This window comes from Cervus canadensis, chromosome 8 (assembly GCF_019320065.1).
Source record: "Cervus canadensis isolate Bull #8, Minnesota chromosome 8, ASM1932006v1, whole genome shotgun sequence".
Lineage (NCBI taxonomy): Eukaryota > Metazoa > Chordata > Mammalia > Artiodactyla > Cervidae > Cervus > Cervus canadensis.
Genome location: NC_057393.1, coordinates 31533781 through 31549495, shown reverse-complemented (window position 1 = coordinate 31549495; position 15715 = coordinate 31533781). Strand labels below are relative to the sequence as shown.

Here is a 15715-nt window from a genome sequence, read left to right as displayed (position 1 = left end):
TTAACCCATTAACCCACGGATGGACATTGAGGCTGTTTCCAGTTTGGGCTATTAGAGACAAAGTTACTATGAACAATCATGCATAGATTTTTATGTGGACATAAGTTTTCATTTACCTGGGATAAATGCCCAGCAGTGCAACTGCTAAGTCTTATAGACTGAGCAACTTTCATAGTAGTTGTACAGTATAGTTTTTTTTTGTCTTAAAAGAAACTGCCAAACTATTTTCCAGAGTAGATGTACCAGCAGTGAATGAGAGATCCAGCTTCTCCACATCCTTGCCAGCATTTGGCATTGTCACTTTTGTTACTTTAGCTATACTAATAGAGGTATAGTGATATTTTATTAATACCACAGGTATACTGCATATCTGTTTACGTTATATATATATGTATACACACAGATATACTATACATATTTATATATACATATATGTGTGAGTGCTCAGTTGCTCAGTTGTTTCTGACTCCTTGTGACCTCATGGACTGTAGCCCTCCAGGCTCTTCTGTCCATGGGATTCTCCAGGCAAGAATACTGGAGTAGGTTGCCATTTCCTTCTTCAGGGCATCTTCCTGGCCCAGGGATTGAACCCAGTCTCCTGTGTCTCTTGTACTGGCAGGCAGATTCCTTACCACTGAGCCGCCTGGGGATCCCATACATACATATATATACATACATAAGAGAGTAGAAGATTTTTCAATCCCCCTCTCCCAGTCAAGAACCTATTTTTACCTTCTTGGGGATGGCATCACCGCCATGCTTCTCCCAAGCCTTTTAGCTAAGAGAAGGCACCCAGGGTTTGTTGAGACACTTTAATTGCTGAACCAACACCCAGGCATCCGGGGAAGCAGCTGGTGTGGACAGGTTTGGTGTAGCCATTGTTTGAAGAACATAGCCATAGCCTTGAACAAATGAATTAAATACTCTGACGCCAGGGTGAACTGCTTCATCAGAGGCACTAGGATGGGGACCCCAGCAAGAAGCGGAGCATAAAGAGCCTCTGTTCTGAGTTCAGGTTCATCTCAAAGCAGGGTGGCCTCCAGTAGCTAGTGGTACCTGAAAGATGCTCAGGCTGTGAGCCCTGCATTTCAGGGGGCTCTACAGAGCCCTGCATCCCACTGCCCTGACAAGAGCCCACGGCACTCCCTAAACAGCGCCCCGCCCCGCCCCCGCCACCCCTGCGCCCTGACTCACCCAAGCCAAAGTGAGCCACGGGCTCCATCTCGCACAGGTAGCCTGAGCCCCCATCGATGATCCTCAGGTGCGCCCCGCTTTTCTTGGTGTAGAGCACGACCTTGGCACCCCTGGCGAAGGCCCCAAAGCGGGTTCGTGGCACCACCCTCAGCCAGTTGTTGCTGAAGCCCTGTAGCGGGGGAGGAACGCAGGTCTGGGCATCAGCCGGGTGGGTGGAAGGATCAGAGAGGAGGAAGAGGGGTAGAAGGGAAGGGGCAGAGGAAAGAGAGGAGGAGGGAGCCAGGCAGGGAGGGTGAACAAGGCGGACTGACTGATTGAAGCTTGCCAGGAGCAGCTCTGCAGAAGAGCAGGGAAAGCCAATTTGGTGTCTTATTGTTTAGTCACTCAGTCGTGTCTGTCTCTTTGCGACTCTGTGGACTGTAGCCTGCCAGGCTCCTCTGTCCATGGGATTTCCCAGGCGAGAATACTGGAGTGGGGTGCCGTTTCCTTCTCCAGGGGATCTTCCCGAAAATAGGCTCAGGGAAAACAGTTTTTGGAGATGTGCCAGTGGAAGGAGAGGGGCAGAACTAGAAGCAGCCCTTCTCGGGCGCTTACTGAGTGTCTGGGACCTCATCTGCTTCCTCCCTGGGATGTCCTGCCATTCCGGTCAAACAAGCACCCCGGCTCCTCTGTTCTGTTCCTCTGTTTATCCCAGGCCCAGGGGAGCATGCCAGGCATGGCTCCGAGGGTCCCCAGGTCCAGGCACACCTGATTTCCCCGGAAGACGGACAGCGGCTGAGCCATGGACTCTCCGTGGGACAAGATGAGGTCCAGCATCCCGTCTCCATCGAAGTCGGTCACCACGCCCCCTGCAACAGCACAGATTTCAGTCTGGCCATCGGCCAGGAGACCAACAGGGGGAGGGCTCCGGACCTGGGCCAGTCCACGCCCCGAGTGTGAAGGAGAGAGCACAGCGCTGGGGCATGAAGGCTGGACCATGAAGCTCCTCTCCTAATAGCTGCTCGTGATAGGAATTTGTGGAAATCGGGCCGGGGTCCCTTTCCTTCCCCTGGACTTTTGCAAGGAGAGTGTGGGTGCAAACAACTTGGATGCTGAGGGCTTCTGTCTGGTCTGTTATACATAATATAGACATGTGCACAGTTTTTATCAATCTATCACTTGTTTTCATATACTGGTCTCCTTTTTGTCCTCACCACAACCCAGAGACATGAAGAAGGCACATGCAGTTATCCCCATTTCATGGGTGTGGAGAACAAGACCCAGAAGATGGAGCACCTTCTCCAAGACAATGGCAATGGCAGGGCCAGGTCTTAGGCCTCCTGATCCAGTGCTCTTTCTCTGCCACCAGCCTGAATGCCAGGAGGTGTCAGACTGCAGGAACCCCAGCCTCTCCTTTCCCTCCCTTCCCAGCACAGCATCAGCAGATACTGCCCACGGCTCCCCACGCCTGTGACCCCACAGCCCTGGGGCTGGGAGAATGGATATTTCCCTCCTCTGCTTCCGGCCTGGCACTCCCAGGCCCCTCCCCGCCCCCGCCCCGGGGATCTCAGCCTTCAGGGTGGGTGGGGACAGGACAAGCCCAGCTATGGGGCTGGCTGCATCATCCCTGCTAAGGGCAGCACTGAGCTGGGGGAGAGCAGGCTGGAGCCCTCAGGTGTCCTCACCTGTGCCCCGGCCTTCAGGCTCCAAGGCATCGCCAGGGTTGAGCTCCTCGATGAGGGGGTCACCGTGCTCCCTGCGGATGATGCTGTAGGAGAGGAGACAGGCGGTTCACGGATGACCACACGTGGCAAAGCCCCAGTGGGCCCTCTGGACCTGGGAGTCCACTAAGTCCATTCTCCATGCTCTGAGCACCCCGAGACCCCGCTACCTGCACACCGACAGAGCCACTCTGCTCACAGACCTTGTCTACACCCTGGCTGTGCCTTTCTCGGGTTTTAATTTATGTTGGTAAATATTGATTTTTCCTTCTCTAATGGATGAATTATAGACAGCCTGGGGAAGGGCAGGTGATGGATGCAGAAGGGGCAGGGACGCAGCTACCTTCAACTGACCTTCACTTTCCTTCACGTGGCCCTGGGTTTTCGAGTTCTGGATGCTGCTCAGGGTCCCACCCCACCCCAATGCCACCTCCTCCACGCCCTCCCTGATCGTCCGGCTAGAAGCAGTGCCTTCCTGCTCTGCCTCTGTCACTTTCCTGGCCTTTATCACTTTCTGCCTCAGGTTGAAGCTCTGCATGAATGTATCTTATCTCCTCAGTTAGACTGAGTTCTTTGCAGGCTGGGACCATGTATTCTTCTTCTTTGCATCTCCTGCAGCATCTAACAGTGCCTGGTTCTCAGGAAGCTCCAAGTGCATGTCTATGGCCTGCATGGAGGAATTTTGGAGGCAAAAGGGAGGGAAGGGTCCCTTTGGGTTGCTGGGGTTCTATTTTGCACTCTGAATCGTGGTAACATTTGCTGAAGACAAGTTCACTGTGAAAGTGCCGCTCTTGCACTTTGAGCTGAATGCTGACAATGGCCTTGAGCCTCCTCTCCAATTTTTCTCCCTCGTTAGGGTCTTGCAGCCTTGGGTGCTCTGCCCTGGCTGTGTGGAGCAGTTTTGGGGTCAGGGTCAGGGAAGGACCAGGAGGGATCTATATCGCTCTCCCCACACATTGCAGGTGGGGCTTGTTGCTCAAATCACAGGGTCACCAGAGGGCTGTGCTGTAGCCAGTGGTTTCTTTTAGGAGGAGGCCAGGGTTCCCTGAGCTGGAGCTTCTGGGGGCTGGATGGCAGAGGGGGCTGGCAGAACTGCAGGGTGGGTGTAGGCTACAGCACGTACGTACCTGGGACGTGTCCTCTGTCCACACACGGCAACTGCACTAGGCACAACCCCGTGTGCAGCCTGGCCAGTGAGCAGCATGCCTGGCAGTGTGCATGCCTACTGCAGGTGTGCATGCCTCAGCCTGCTAGCACCCACGGTCCCTTTGGCCATTCGTGTCCTGTAACCTCTGTCACCACTGGGCAGAGACACCCTGGGGTTCAGGTGACAATGCAGTTAAGGGTTCCTCGGGGAGAAAGCCCAGAAGTTTGCAGAGCTGGGCAAACTCACCCAGATTTGGGCAACCAGGGCAGGCTTCTCCGAGGAAGGATCAACAGAGCTGAAACCAGAATGATGTCCATGTCACTCAGAAGAGAAAGAGGGGCAGAGGGTGTGGGCAGCCTGAGAGTCCAGGCCCGGCCCAGCCCAGAACTGAAGGAAGCTCAGGGTGTCTGGCCCTGATGTGTAAACGGGGAAATGGAGAATGACAAGGCTGGGGACAAAGCCAGCCTACGGGATGTGTCAAAGAGAAGGTGGTGGCGGTGGGGGCTTCTAAGGGGTTTAAGTGGAAGACGGGTGTGGCCAGAATTGCATTTTCAACAGCGTGCTCTGTGGAACTGGGCACAGAATGGCAGCTAAGGGGCGGGAATGTGCAGGGGCGGAGCCACGGGGACAGATCAGCACGTCAGGTGTGTAAGTGGTGCCACTACACACATCCCGCCTGGCCGGGGAGAATCCTCGCTCCTGCTCGTGGCCCTGCCATTATTAACAGGGGCCCTGCATGCTTGCTTAGCCCCTGGTGTGGGCGATGAGCTCCCCGGTTTCCCAGGCATCACTGAAGGGCTCGTGGACTCAAGCCCAGCGAGGTTTTGCGTCTCCAGGACTCCTACAAGGAGCCCACCACGTTCATTTCAGCAATAGGTGAAAAGCCCGCTTGGTGTGGGGTAGGCGGGGGCTCAACTTCCAGAGTTGCCAGCTGAGTGGTGGCCCCAGCCACCTGCCACAGGGACTCGGGGCACAACCACGTATCTGGGAAGTGGCTTTCCTGCTGCTGCATGGAGGTGGACACACTGACCCACGGGGTGACCATGTGGTGGGGTGACCATGTGGTGACCATGTCTGTGGACAGCCCGGGCCAGCCTGCCCTCGGGATGGCCAGAGGGAGGCTGGGGCTTTGATGGAGGCCATGCGGGCAGGGGAGACGGCCTGGGTTCTCAGGCCACAGAGACTCTCTGGTGCTCAGGGGACCTGGTGAGGGACACTTTATTAACCAGAGAAGGAAAGCAGTGTCTCTGTTAATGAGCAATTGATCTTCCGCAATTAATCTGGAAGTTGTGAATAAGCTTTTTGCGAGGCACCTAATTAGTAAATCTGGGGCCTTCGGGGGGTGATTACAGCCGGTCGGGATTGATGCTTTGTTAATAATTATATTTTAAAACACGCTTAGTCACAGCCCTCGCCTTTTATTAATAGTCGGGGGCCCTCCTGAGGGAGGGGGTGGGGTCTTGGGGAACCGAGCAGATAATGTGGCCCATTTCCTGCATCCAAGGCCCTGGGCCACCCTCCTCTCCCCACCTGGTCCTGAGGCCCATTAGCATTTTTCAGGCCATCTCAGGCCACATGGGTCCTGAAGTTTGTTCCCCAACAGCAGCTCTCCAACCTCAATGTGCTAAGAATCCCCTCATGCCTAGCGTATGTGTTAAAAAGACAGATGTATGGGCCTCAACCCTGGAGATTCAGACCTGGGAGATCTGGGCTGGCCTAGGGATTCTGTATTTTAAATAAGCACTCCAGGTGGTTCTGATACCAGTGGTCTCTGGGCCCCAATTAGAGAAGTGCTGCTTTGGAAAATCTAACCCCTCCTCCTTACATACAATGCTCAGATGCGTCCACTCTTGTCCACCACTAATTGTCTCATCCAACATTTCCCAAAGGATATTTTGCAGAGCACCAGTCCCAAAAGCAGAATCTCTGAAGGCAGTGCCCTGTGGTCAAATCTATTTGGAGTACTCCATCCACCTCTCAGAGCGTAAGATACTCACGGTCATGTTAAGGTTCTGAGAAGTCCTGTAGTCAATACACCTGTCTTGGCTTCATCCAGGCGTACCCAAAGAGATTTGGCTTGGGACCCCTTTGGATGGTAGAGTGGAACCTGGCTTCTGCGTACACTTTGCCCAGGTCCACCCTCCCCCCACCCATTTCCACCCTCTGCTAACAGCAGGAAGCCAGTTTCCTGCCTGGGATTCTCCATCCAGTCTCTCAACTTCTTACTCAATTCCTATCCTTCCCTCTTCTCTGCTCCTTCTTCGGAGGTCCTGCATCCTCCCTCCCTTTGGAGCTCCTCTTCTGAGTCCTAAACCTTCCTCTCTGACCCCACTGCGAAGGGTGAGTAGCCACAAGCTGGGCTGAAGCATCTACCGGAAGAGGCGGTTGGCTGAGGAGCTGCGGTGGGCGAAGTTGTTGAAGAAGACCTCCAGCTCCTGGTCATTGTCAAAGTCAGCGGCGATGACTGTGCGGACAGGGGAGGGCATGGAGAACTTGGGCGAGGCGATGTCCTGGGGGAGAGAGGGCTGCAGGTCAGTGGACAGAGTGGGCCAGAGGCCGACTTCCACCACCCCTGTGTGTGCATGTGTGTGCGTGCCTGTTTGTGTGCAAAGATAAAAACCCAAGCTAACACATCCTCTATCATCTTTCTCGTAAGAGCCCCAGGGTGCTGTGTTTAGGACCACATGAACCCCAGGCTGCTTGTAGGAGACAAGGAGGTAAGAGGAACAGTCCAAATTCACACCAGGGAAGCGCCTTGCTGTTCCCTGGTCAGGACCACACGTGGCCCTCCCATCGGTCACTTGAGGCAGGGCTGACATGAGCATTCCCATTTCACAGGCAAGGTAACTGAGTCCTGGAGAGGAAGGAAATTGCCCATTGTTGTAGCTAATGAGCGGGGCCACTGCCAGGCTCTGACTCCAGATGCTAGGCCCTTTCTAGTACGTGCCCATCCTCTTCCACAGCCAGAGGCACAGGCTGGGTGGAACCTAGGAAGTTCTGTGCATTGAATCCAGGCCTCTTTGCTGACTCGCTGTGTGATCTCAGGCAAGTTACTTAACCCCTCAGATCTCACCTTCCTCCTTAGTAACACGGGGATAAGTAATAGCTGCTCAGGCTGTGAGGACTGCATGTAAAGAGCTTGGCAGAGTGGGCTCAAGATGAATCCCGAGGGGTCTGTCCTGGCCTCTCCCCTGCAGTCAGCCTCATGGAAAGCGGCAGAAGTGGCCTTCAGCTGGGTATTGCTGCCTCTATTACCTTTATTCTTGGAGTCTTTTGATTTTTTTTTTCCTTGAGACATCCACTTTGGGACTTGCAGTATCAGATACCTCTGCCCAGGGCTCATGAGGAGACCCCAGACCCAGGATAGCCCAGCAGGGACCTCGAAGTGCTGACAGGGCCTTGGTGGACCTGGCACAGGGTCCCATGTATGGGACTTTTAAATAGAAGAAGAGCTGTGTTGGGAGACCTTTTTTTATTTCTGAACAGAATATCCATTCCAGGTGGGTTTGTCACTTAAAGACTTAGGAACCTGTCTAAATCCCAGGGCCCATGTAGGGTGAACTGGGAAGGGCACATGGGGGCTTCTTGGGGTGGCCCCCTGCCCCTTGGCTCCAGGCCTCCTACTTCAGGCCCTCTCCCCTGGTGGCAGGAATGAGCTGCTTGCTCTGGGTTGCCCAGGGAGGGAGGCTGTCCCCATCAATACAGTCACGAGGCTGATTGAGAGCCTGGCCAGCTGTCGAGGGTGGGCTGAACAGGGTCATGAGAGCTGGTAACAAAGAGACTTCAGGACCTTGAAGTTGTTATTATTCTATTGATTCTGTAAAAATGGAAACCTACACAGGCCCCTTGGGGTTGCCCCAGCTGGATGCCTGGGCTTCCAAGATAATGTATGTAAGATGCTTAGCACAGCTCCTGGCACACGGAAGGCACTTGATAAATGGGGCCTCTATTATTATTATTGTTATTGCTCCTGTGAGCTCTGGGCTGGGCTGTCGAGAGGGTTGGTTGACATTTGGGGCTGGATCGCTCTTTGTTGCAGACTCTCAGGTGCCTCATAGGATGTTTAGCAGCACCCAGTCCTCTGCACATAAGATGCCAGTAGCACCCGATCCCACCTGTGACAACTGATAATGTCCCTGGACATCATCAAATGTCCTGGGGTGGGGACAAAATCACCCCTGGTTGAGAACTGAGTTAGAATAAAAAGCTGAACAGAGATGAAAATCACCCAGGATCCTAGGATCAGCTGTCCCAAGTTCAGGGTGTCCCTCCTCCCCACCCAGACAGCCTGGGTCTCACGCCTCTGTAGGGAGAAAGCAGCTGGACCTGAACACGCCGAGGTGGCTACCTTCAGAGAGGGGGCTTGTGGTGGCCCCTCAGAGAGAAGGTCCCTGGAGACTTCTCTGGGACCATCAAGTTTCTTGCTCCCTTGGGGGCTTTTGGCAATACTACGTACCTCCAGAGCCATCCTGACTCCTGGAGAGCATCTCCAACCGTCCCATGCCCTGAATCACCTTCTCTGAGAAAGGCCCAATCTCAAGCTCATTAGTCTGGTGGCACTTCCCTTCCTGCCACCGAACAGTCTTTCTGAGGAATTCTCGGCATCACAGACCATTGATAGCTCAGAGAGGGGGCACAGAGAGGGGTCTGACAACACCTTGCCCACCACCTGCTGTTTGGCCAGAGGGGGCAGCTGTTGGGAGCTCTGTGACCTCAACCTACACTGACCCTCACTCCCACTGTACCCTTGGCCTGAGCCTCAATTTGAAATGCTCAGGCCCAGGCTATGGGAGAAGCGATCCCAATTCAGACAATGAAACCCCTCTCATGGGGCCTTTGCCCTGACCCACCTTGGGGGCTGCTCTCTCTCCTCTGTTAATGACCATGCTCTGGACCCTATGGACAGCACAGCAGCCCCAGCTGGCCAGATGTCACCTTCGCTGTGGCCACCCTGCCCCCAGGCTCTGCAGAGCCTGCTCACCCTGGTGGGAGTCACGGGCGGATAGAGGGTGGGGAAGTGGGGGAGAGGCCCCTTCTTACCCGAAAGCGGACCTTCCCGTGGGCGCTCATCTGCAGGTAGAGGCGGTGGGGGCCGTTCCAGTTGCCATAGACTATGTCCACTTTGCCATCACGGTTGAAGTCCGCCAGGGCGACTCCACGCCCGTGCTGGTGGGGGTCATCCACACCTAGGAGGAAAGGCAGGAGCCCTCAGGGGCAGCCCTGTAGGTTCCACAGACACTTGCCTTGCCGGAGGTCGGGGGTGGTGGTGGGGGGGCGTGGAGAACAACCAGGGAGGGTGAACCTCATTGTGTCCTGATTCCTCCACAAGAGTAGAAGCAGGGAAGCCGTCTTGTTGCAGAGAGAACCAGAGACTTGTTTTCAGGATGCCTCTGCCCTGAAAGTACCACTTTTAACTTGGTTTTGGGGTAGCATGACTTTGGGGAAGGAGACTTGTGGAGATCCTGGAGGACTTAAAGCCTTCCCCAGACACCCCTGACATGGGGATACATTGAGTTGATCATCACTCTTTTGCTTAAATCTCAGTGATTCCCCAGTGCTCTTGAGTCAAGTTCAAATTCCTGCCCACCTTATCTGTCTTTATCTCGTCTTCCTCACAAGCACCAGTCATACAGGATTCCTTTCATTCCTCAAATGAACCAAGCTCTTTTCAGCTTCTGGGCCTTTGCTCAAGCTGATCTCTTCTCGTAGAATGCTCTTTCCCAAGCTCATGGTTACTTTGGCTCCTTGTTTCTCTACTGCTCTCAGCTATAATGTCACCTCCTCAGGAAAGCCTTCCCTGATCACTCCCATAAAATCAGGCCCTCCCACCCACCCTGCTATTCATCCCAGCAGCCTCCCGTTCTCCTCCATTGTGCGGATCACAGGTGCAATTATGTTCCATTGCAAGGTCCAGTTTTTCTACTAGTCCTTCTGCTCCATGAGGTCAGGGTCTGTCTTCTTGTTCATCTGTGTTTCCATAGCATCTATCTCAGTGTCTGTGGTGATCTGGCAGTTTTCTGTAAATACTTACTGAATGAAGAGACATAAATAATTTGACAGAAGGCAATCGGGGACTTGGGTGACAGCAGAGGAAATAACTGCTCCGTGACTGAGAAAACCACAGTTCGCCTTGTGAGATCTGCGGGGGAAGCTTGTATGTCCAGTGTCACCTGTCTGCGCTGGGCCTGCATCTGCCAGGGGCCAGTGGGACTGAGCTGATCCTCGGGGAGGACAGAGAGTGGCTTTGCCCAGAGGGGTGGCCTGACCGCCTGGCTGCCCCTTGGCAGACACGATCCCTCAAGCCAAGTGCATAGCTGAGAGGCAGGAGAGGCCAGCTCTAAACACCCACGCTGAGTCTTCTGGAGGACAAACTGCCATTGGCAGGTGAAATGATAGTATGATGGGGGGTGGGGATCACGGACCCAGGACCCAGGTAGCTCTTGCCAGCTGCGAACATGGAGATCTGAGATGCGGGCCAGGAGAAGGCAAGGTGGGATCTGCCCTGGGAGCCTTAGGGGCTGATCACTCTCTTGGGGGAGGGAAGGATTTGGAGAATGGGTGGGGGTCGGGCAGAAGAGGCAGGGAGACCCAGGCTTGAGAAAGAGGGCTTGCAAAAGAATGGGGGCAACCCCCAACCTCTAGGATTAATACCTCATTAATTCTCCATAAAATGTCCCAGCTCTAATGTTGGTGGCCTTCTGCGTTGCCCCATTTCTCTCCTATCTACGAGGCACCTTGACAAGGAGTTGGTTCCCTTTCACGGGAATAATCGGTGCCAGGCTGCACTTCACAGCAGCATCTGTTTGGGTGATGAATGCCCTCTTGACATGTCTTGTTAAACCCCTGCAATCACTCTGACTTTCAATTACGGGCCTAGCACCTTTCCTCCCTCTTCCCGCCTGATACCTTCCCCCACTCCAACTTGTTCGTTCACCTCTGCTTCCATCTCTTTAACACCTTATCAAGTCCTCTCGGTTTACTCCACCACCACCTCCCCTTCATTTATGATTTCTCAGCAATGAGAAAATTTGCTGCCGGAGTGTACAGCAGGTGAGCTGGGTAGGAAGACAGGCCGGGGAGCTGCCTCCACCTTTAGCTTTGCCCGGAGAAGGAGACAAGGGGAGCTGATCGGCTGCAAGGATGCGTTGGTGGGGTGTTCAAAATGGGAACTCTGGAGCAGAGCGCTGGAAGGGCAGTTAAGTCACAGAGAATGGATTGGTACCTGCTCAGGGATTGGATGCTAGCTGTCAGCACTAGCTGGAGCTTGTAGGACCTTTGATCTATGTGTCTACATCCCCGCTCACCTCTTCTCCTGGAGACTGGAGCTTGTCTCTATACTGCCGAGAGGAGGAGAAATCAAACCTCCCGTTCCTGGGCAAGGCGAGTGGGGGGAGGTACCAGGTGGGAAGAAGTAGTTGAAGGGCAGACTGATTACGTCCACAAGCTTTTATTATGTGTCCCAGTCCTTGTAGACACAGACAGATGGTTATAGTGGTGTAGGAGCCTGAGTGAGTGGTACCCGCAGGGCAGTGGGAACACAGAGGAGGGGGGTGCAGTCTCAGCCAGGCAGCACGTAGGGAGGCTGGAAAGGCTTCACAGACAATATCTGAATGAGTATTGAGGGACCAATAGAAGTTCTGCAGGTAGAGAAGGGGGACAGGGCACTTCAGGTAGAGAGAACTGGCAGGTGTAAAGGCCCTGAGGCAGAGGACAGATGAGCTCAAAGGGAGGAAGGGGAGCAGGGCTGGGAGCCTGATACTACTTTGGGTGGATTTTACTTTGCTTCTTCCTATAGCTATTCATTTACTTGTCTCTTTCCCCCTCTAGATCCTCAGTGCCTTGTATATGGGGGGTGAGAGTGGGGTAGGGTGATCTTACTCAAGTCAGGGTCCCCAGCTCTTAGCACCAGCCTGACACTTAGCAGGGGCTCAATTACTGGTCACTAGATTGAGCTGAATGTTTAAGATGGATGTGGGATTAGAGGTGACAGGCAACATTAGCTGTGCAGACGGTGACTCGTTCTCTCTCCCTGGGGCCTGTGGGGCCTGGAGGGAGCAGGGCAGCCCAGAGTCCCCTGTGGGTGGGGGTGGGGGGCACAGGGCAGAGGTTGCACTCACCAGCGCTGGCCGCAGCATCCACGAAAGTGCCATCACCCCGGTTGTGGAAGAGGAAGTTGGGCCCGTTCTCATTGTCACAGAAGATATCCGAGGCACTGCTGCTGAGGATGGGGCCCACGCTGACGCCCCGGCCCCCTGGAGAGGACATTGACCTTCACTAAGCGGAAGAATCAAAGCCCCAGGCCCGCGTAGAGGATGGGGGAGGCCTTGGAGGCAGGCGGGGAGCCCTAGAGAAGCTGCAATGGTGATGCCCCAAGGAGCCTGGGGAAGGGGGATTCTGATATTTATGATGCTTCTTGGAGCCCAGATCTGGGCTCATGGTTCCATAAACCGACGTGGTGGGTGGCTGCACTGCTGGTGAGGCAAGTGAGGAGCAAGACAGAGTCACTTACTGCCCACGGAATGAGTCCATGAGTTGAGGAACACAGGCCACCATGCAGAGCTTTCCCTTCCCTTCGGTGACTGAATTCTACTCCTAAACTCACCTCTGCTGACAACATTTTGATTAAGTCACAGATTCCCTGACAGCCCCCTGCCTTACCCTGATTGCATGTATGCTGGTCAATATACTGGGTGTGTTCCCATCCTAAGGACCTAGAGAAATAGGTTCCAGGCACAGGTACAAGGATGCCTCCTTTGCTTTGACTGATGTAGGAAACAAATGTGAGCACCTGCCTGTCTGTCCATCAATAGGGATGCTGAATGGATTACAGTGCATCCATATGACGGCCAGTCTGCAGCTGCTAAAAAGACTGTGTAGATCCATAATATTGACTTGGAGGAATGCCCATGACATATTGTTAAATGAAAAAGCAATTTGCCAAGTAATGGTATCATATGATCCTGTTTTTATTTTTCAAAAGGAAAACAAATGATATTCCTGAATATATGTTTGTGCAAACTTGTTCTTGAGTTTTGGGAAAAGTGGGGAAGGCCACACCCTGAGCTGTTCACACTGGCTGCCTTTTTTGGGGAATGTCTGTATTGTTTGGCTTATTGCAACAAGAATTGCTTCTGCAGTTTGAAAGGAAAAAATCCAATAAAGTGTATATTTTTTTAAGGAAAAAAAGAAAGAAAACCAGCTCTGTGTTAGGGTTTGAAGTGCCCAAGATCGATGTGGACATGTCACCAAGTCCAATCTTAAGATATCTTGAACAAACCACCCCCAACCAATGATTTTCAAATAAAGCCCTGAAAGCCTTCCCTCTGCCCCACCCCCACCCCAAGTTCAGGGCGGCAAATAGTGTGACCACAACCAGGATGTGGGTTCTAATCCCAGCTTGGCTTTTTTGACCTCGGGCAATTCATGTTACCTGGTTAACCTCAGTATTCTCATCTATAAAATGCAGATAGTGTGACCTGCCTTTTCTCTTTCAGGCCTTTTGAAAGGATCAAATGAGGTGAGAAAACTAAGAGGATCAAATGATGGGAAAGGTCTCTGCGAGCCCTACAACCTTGCTACTCAGAGTCAGGTCCATGGACCAGTTGCAGGCGTGTCACCTGTGAGCTTGTCAGAGATGCAAAATCTCAGGTGCCTACTCACCCAATCAGGACCTGCATTCTAACAGGATCCCCGGGTGGTTTATGTGCATGGGAAAGTTTGGAAAGTACCACTTTGAAGGGCTGTTCAGTACAATAACAGCAGTTTATTAGGGCACTCAGAAGAATGTGATTTAAAAAAAATAAATAAATGAGAGCTCAGTGGACCTGACTGATGCTGGGTCAAGCTCCCTCATTAGCCACCTCCAGACAAGGCAGAGGTTTCCACTATGGATGATGTGAAGAACTGACTCATTTGAAAAGACCCTGATGCTGGGAAAGATGGAAGGCGGTAGGAGAAGGGGACGACAGAGGATGAGATGGTTGGCTGGCATCACCGACTTGATGGACATGAGTTTGAGTAAGCTCCAGGAGTTGGTGATGGCCAGGGAAGCCTGGCATGCTGCAGTCCATGGGGCTGCAAAGAGTCAGACATGACTGAGTGACTAAACTGAATTGAATTTGGGATGGAGGTTCTCTTGGTCTCCAGGCCCTTCTCTTCTCTGAGATTTGTCCTTGGAGGAAATCATGGGACCTTTCTCACCTGTGGAGCCTGACCACCAGGGGCCAGCTTTGGGGGCAAGGGAACAAACTGGGGCAAATGGCATTGCTACAGGGGTCATTGTAGGGCTCCTTGTTAACACATTCTGGGCCCTGTGCCTCCCGACTCCTCCCAGGTAATCTAATTAACTCTCAAGGAGAGCCCAAGCCTCATGAAAACAGAGTCATTGAATCCACAATGCTTCTAGGAAGTGTCATCCAAGTTGCACAGGGCAGGCATTTTCACTAGGAGAGCCATGCATGGGGCTTTCAGATGCTTTTCTTTTCCTAAGTCAGCAGGAAGGGTGTTAGGCTACTACCTGGGCACCTCTTCTGCCCATTCAAGGAGTTGCCGCTAAGTGGTTGCTGGCCCTGCCCTTGTCTTGCCAGACTCCAGCCCAGGAGCAGGCTTCAGTGAGAAATCCTCCATCTTGTCTGGACCCCCAACAATTCCAGGTGGGGCTCCAGGACTTGCTGCCCTGCAACTCCATCCTTCTTCCCCCGCTACAGCATCCTCCAATTTCCTCTCTGCCTCTGATTCCCAAGCTGTGACACATTCCCTTCATTTTCTCCAAAGCAGGTTATTTCCCTCTTGGACAAATTTCTAAATCTTTCTAATTAACTAATTGGGTTGGGTTGAAGCCTTGCACCATTTGTAACCTGTAATTACTAGAAAATTGCCATGGTAACCACACTACTAATTAGTGACAATTTATTGCCATGGCAACTGGACCATAACAGAGATGTTACCCACAACTCCTTCTTGGCAAGTTCACCACGCAGTTGGGGAGCAGGTGAGTCGACAGTTGGGGAGCTAGCCTCCTGGGCACCAGCTGTAGCAGACTCAGGATGGAGGGTCTAAGGGGATCTGAAGCAGGGGCAGCCAGGTACCTGTACCCCTCTCTGAGGCTGAAAGGGGAACTCTACTCCCAGGTCCATCGTGTATGGGCTCTTCGGACCAATAAAATCCATCCATCTTAAGTGTAGCCTGACCCTCCCACTCCATGCCCGGTCAATGACAGAGGCCCGTTATTCAGCAAGTATCTTGCCTAGACCTTGCTCTCTCCACTAGCTCTTTCCCTGACTTCTCCCCATCTTCTCTGTCACACCCACCCTGTTTCGTGGCCTCTGAGGTTTAGCACACACCCTATGGGACTACCCCAGGGCAGTTAGGAACATCTTTATTCAGCCTTGGAAAATGATGTCCCAATAGGGAGTTAAACTCCACTTTACATCAATTAATTATTTTATACTTGAGGCCAGAATATTCTCTTGGGGGCATGCGGCTCTGCAGTTGGGGCTAGAAAGGCGCATTGGTGGTGGGAAAGATGGGGGGGTGGTGGTCAGGAAGTTCGAGTTGTGTGACCTTGGGCATGTCACTGAGCCTTTCCAGGCATCTGGTTTCTCATCTATAACTTGAGACTGATAATAATAACCCCTTCTCAGGCTGTCATAAGTATTAAGTGAGCTGGTATTTG

General features: G+C 53.0%; 1 protein-coding gene across 4 annotated transcripts in view; it reads right to left on the bottom strand.

Moving 5' to 3' along the window:
* The window catches only part of CRTAC1 (cartilage acidic protein 1), a 172087-nt gene that overhangs the window by 36317 nt on the left and 120055 nt on the right, over window positions 1-15715 (bottom strand). For all 4 annotated transcript variants that reach the window (XM_043475789.1, XM_043475792.1, XM_043475790.1 and 1 more), the window contains exons 6-11: window positions 12159-12293; window positions 9082-9227; window positions 6415-6551; window positions 2859-2941; window positions 1942-2042; window positions 1195-1363 (exon numbers count right to left, since the gene is read on the bottom strand). In XM_043475789.1, coding sequence (XP_043331724.1) covers window positions 1195-1363; window positions 1942-2042; window positions 2859-2941; window positions 6415-6551; window positions 9082-9227; window positions 12159-12293 — 771 coding nt within the window. The remainder of the gene's footprint in view (window positions 1-1194; window positions 1364-1941; window positions 2043-2858; window positions 2942-6414; window positions 6552-9081; window positions 9228-12158; window positions 12294-15715) is intronic.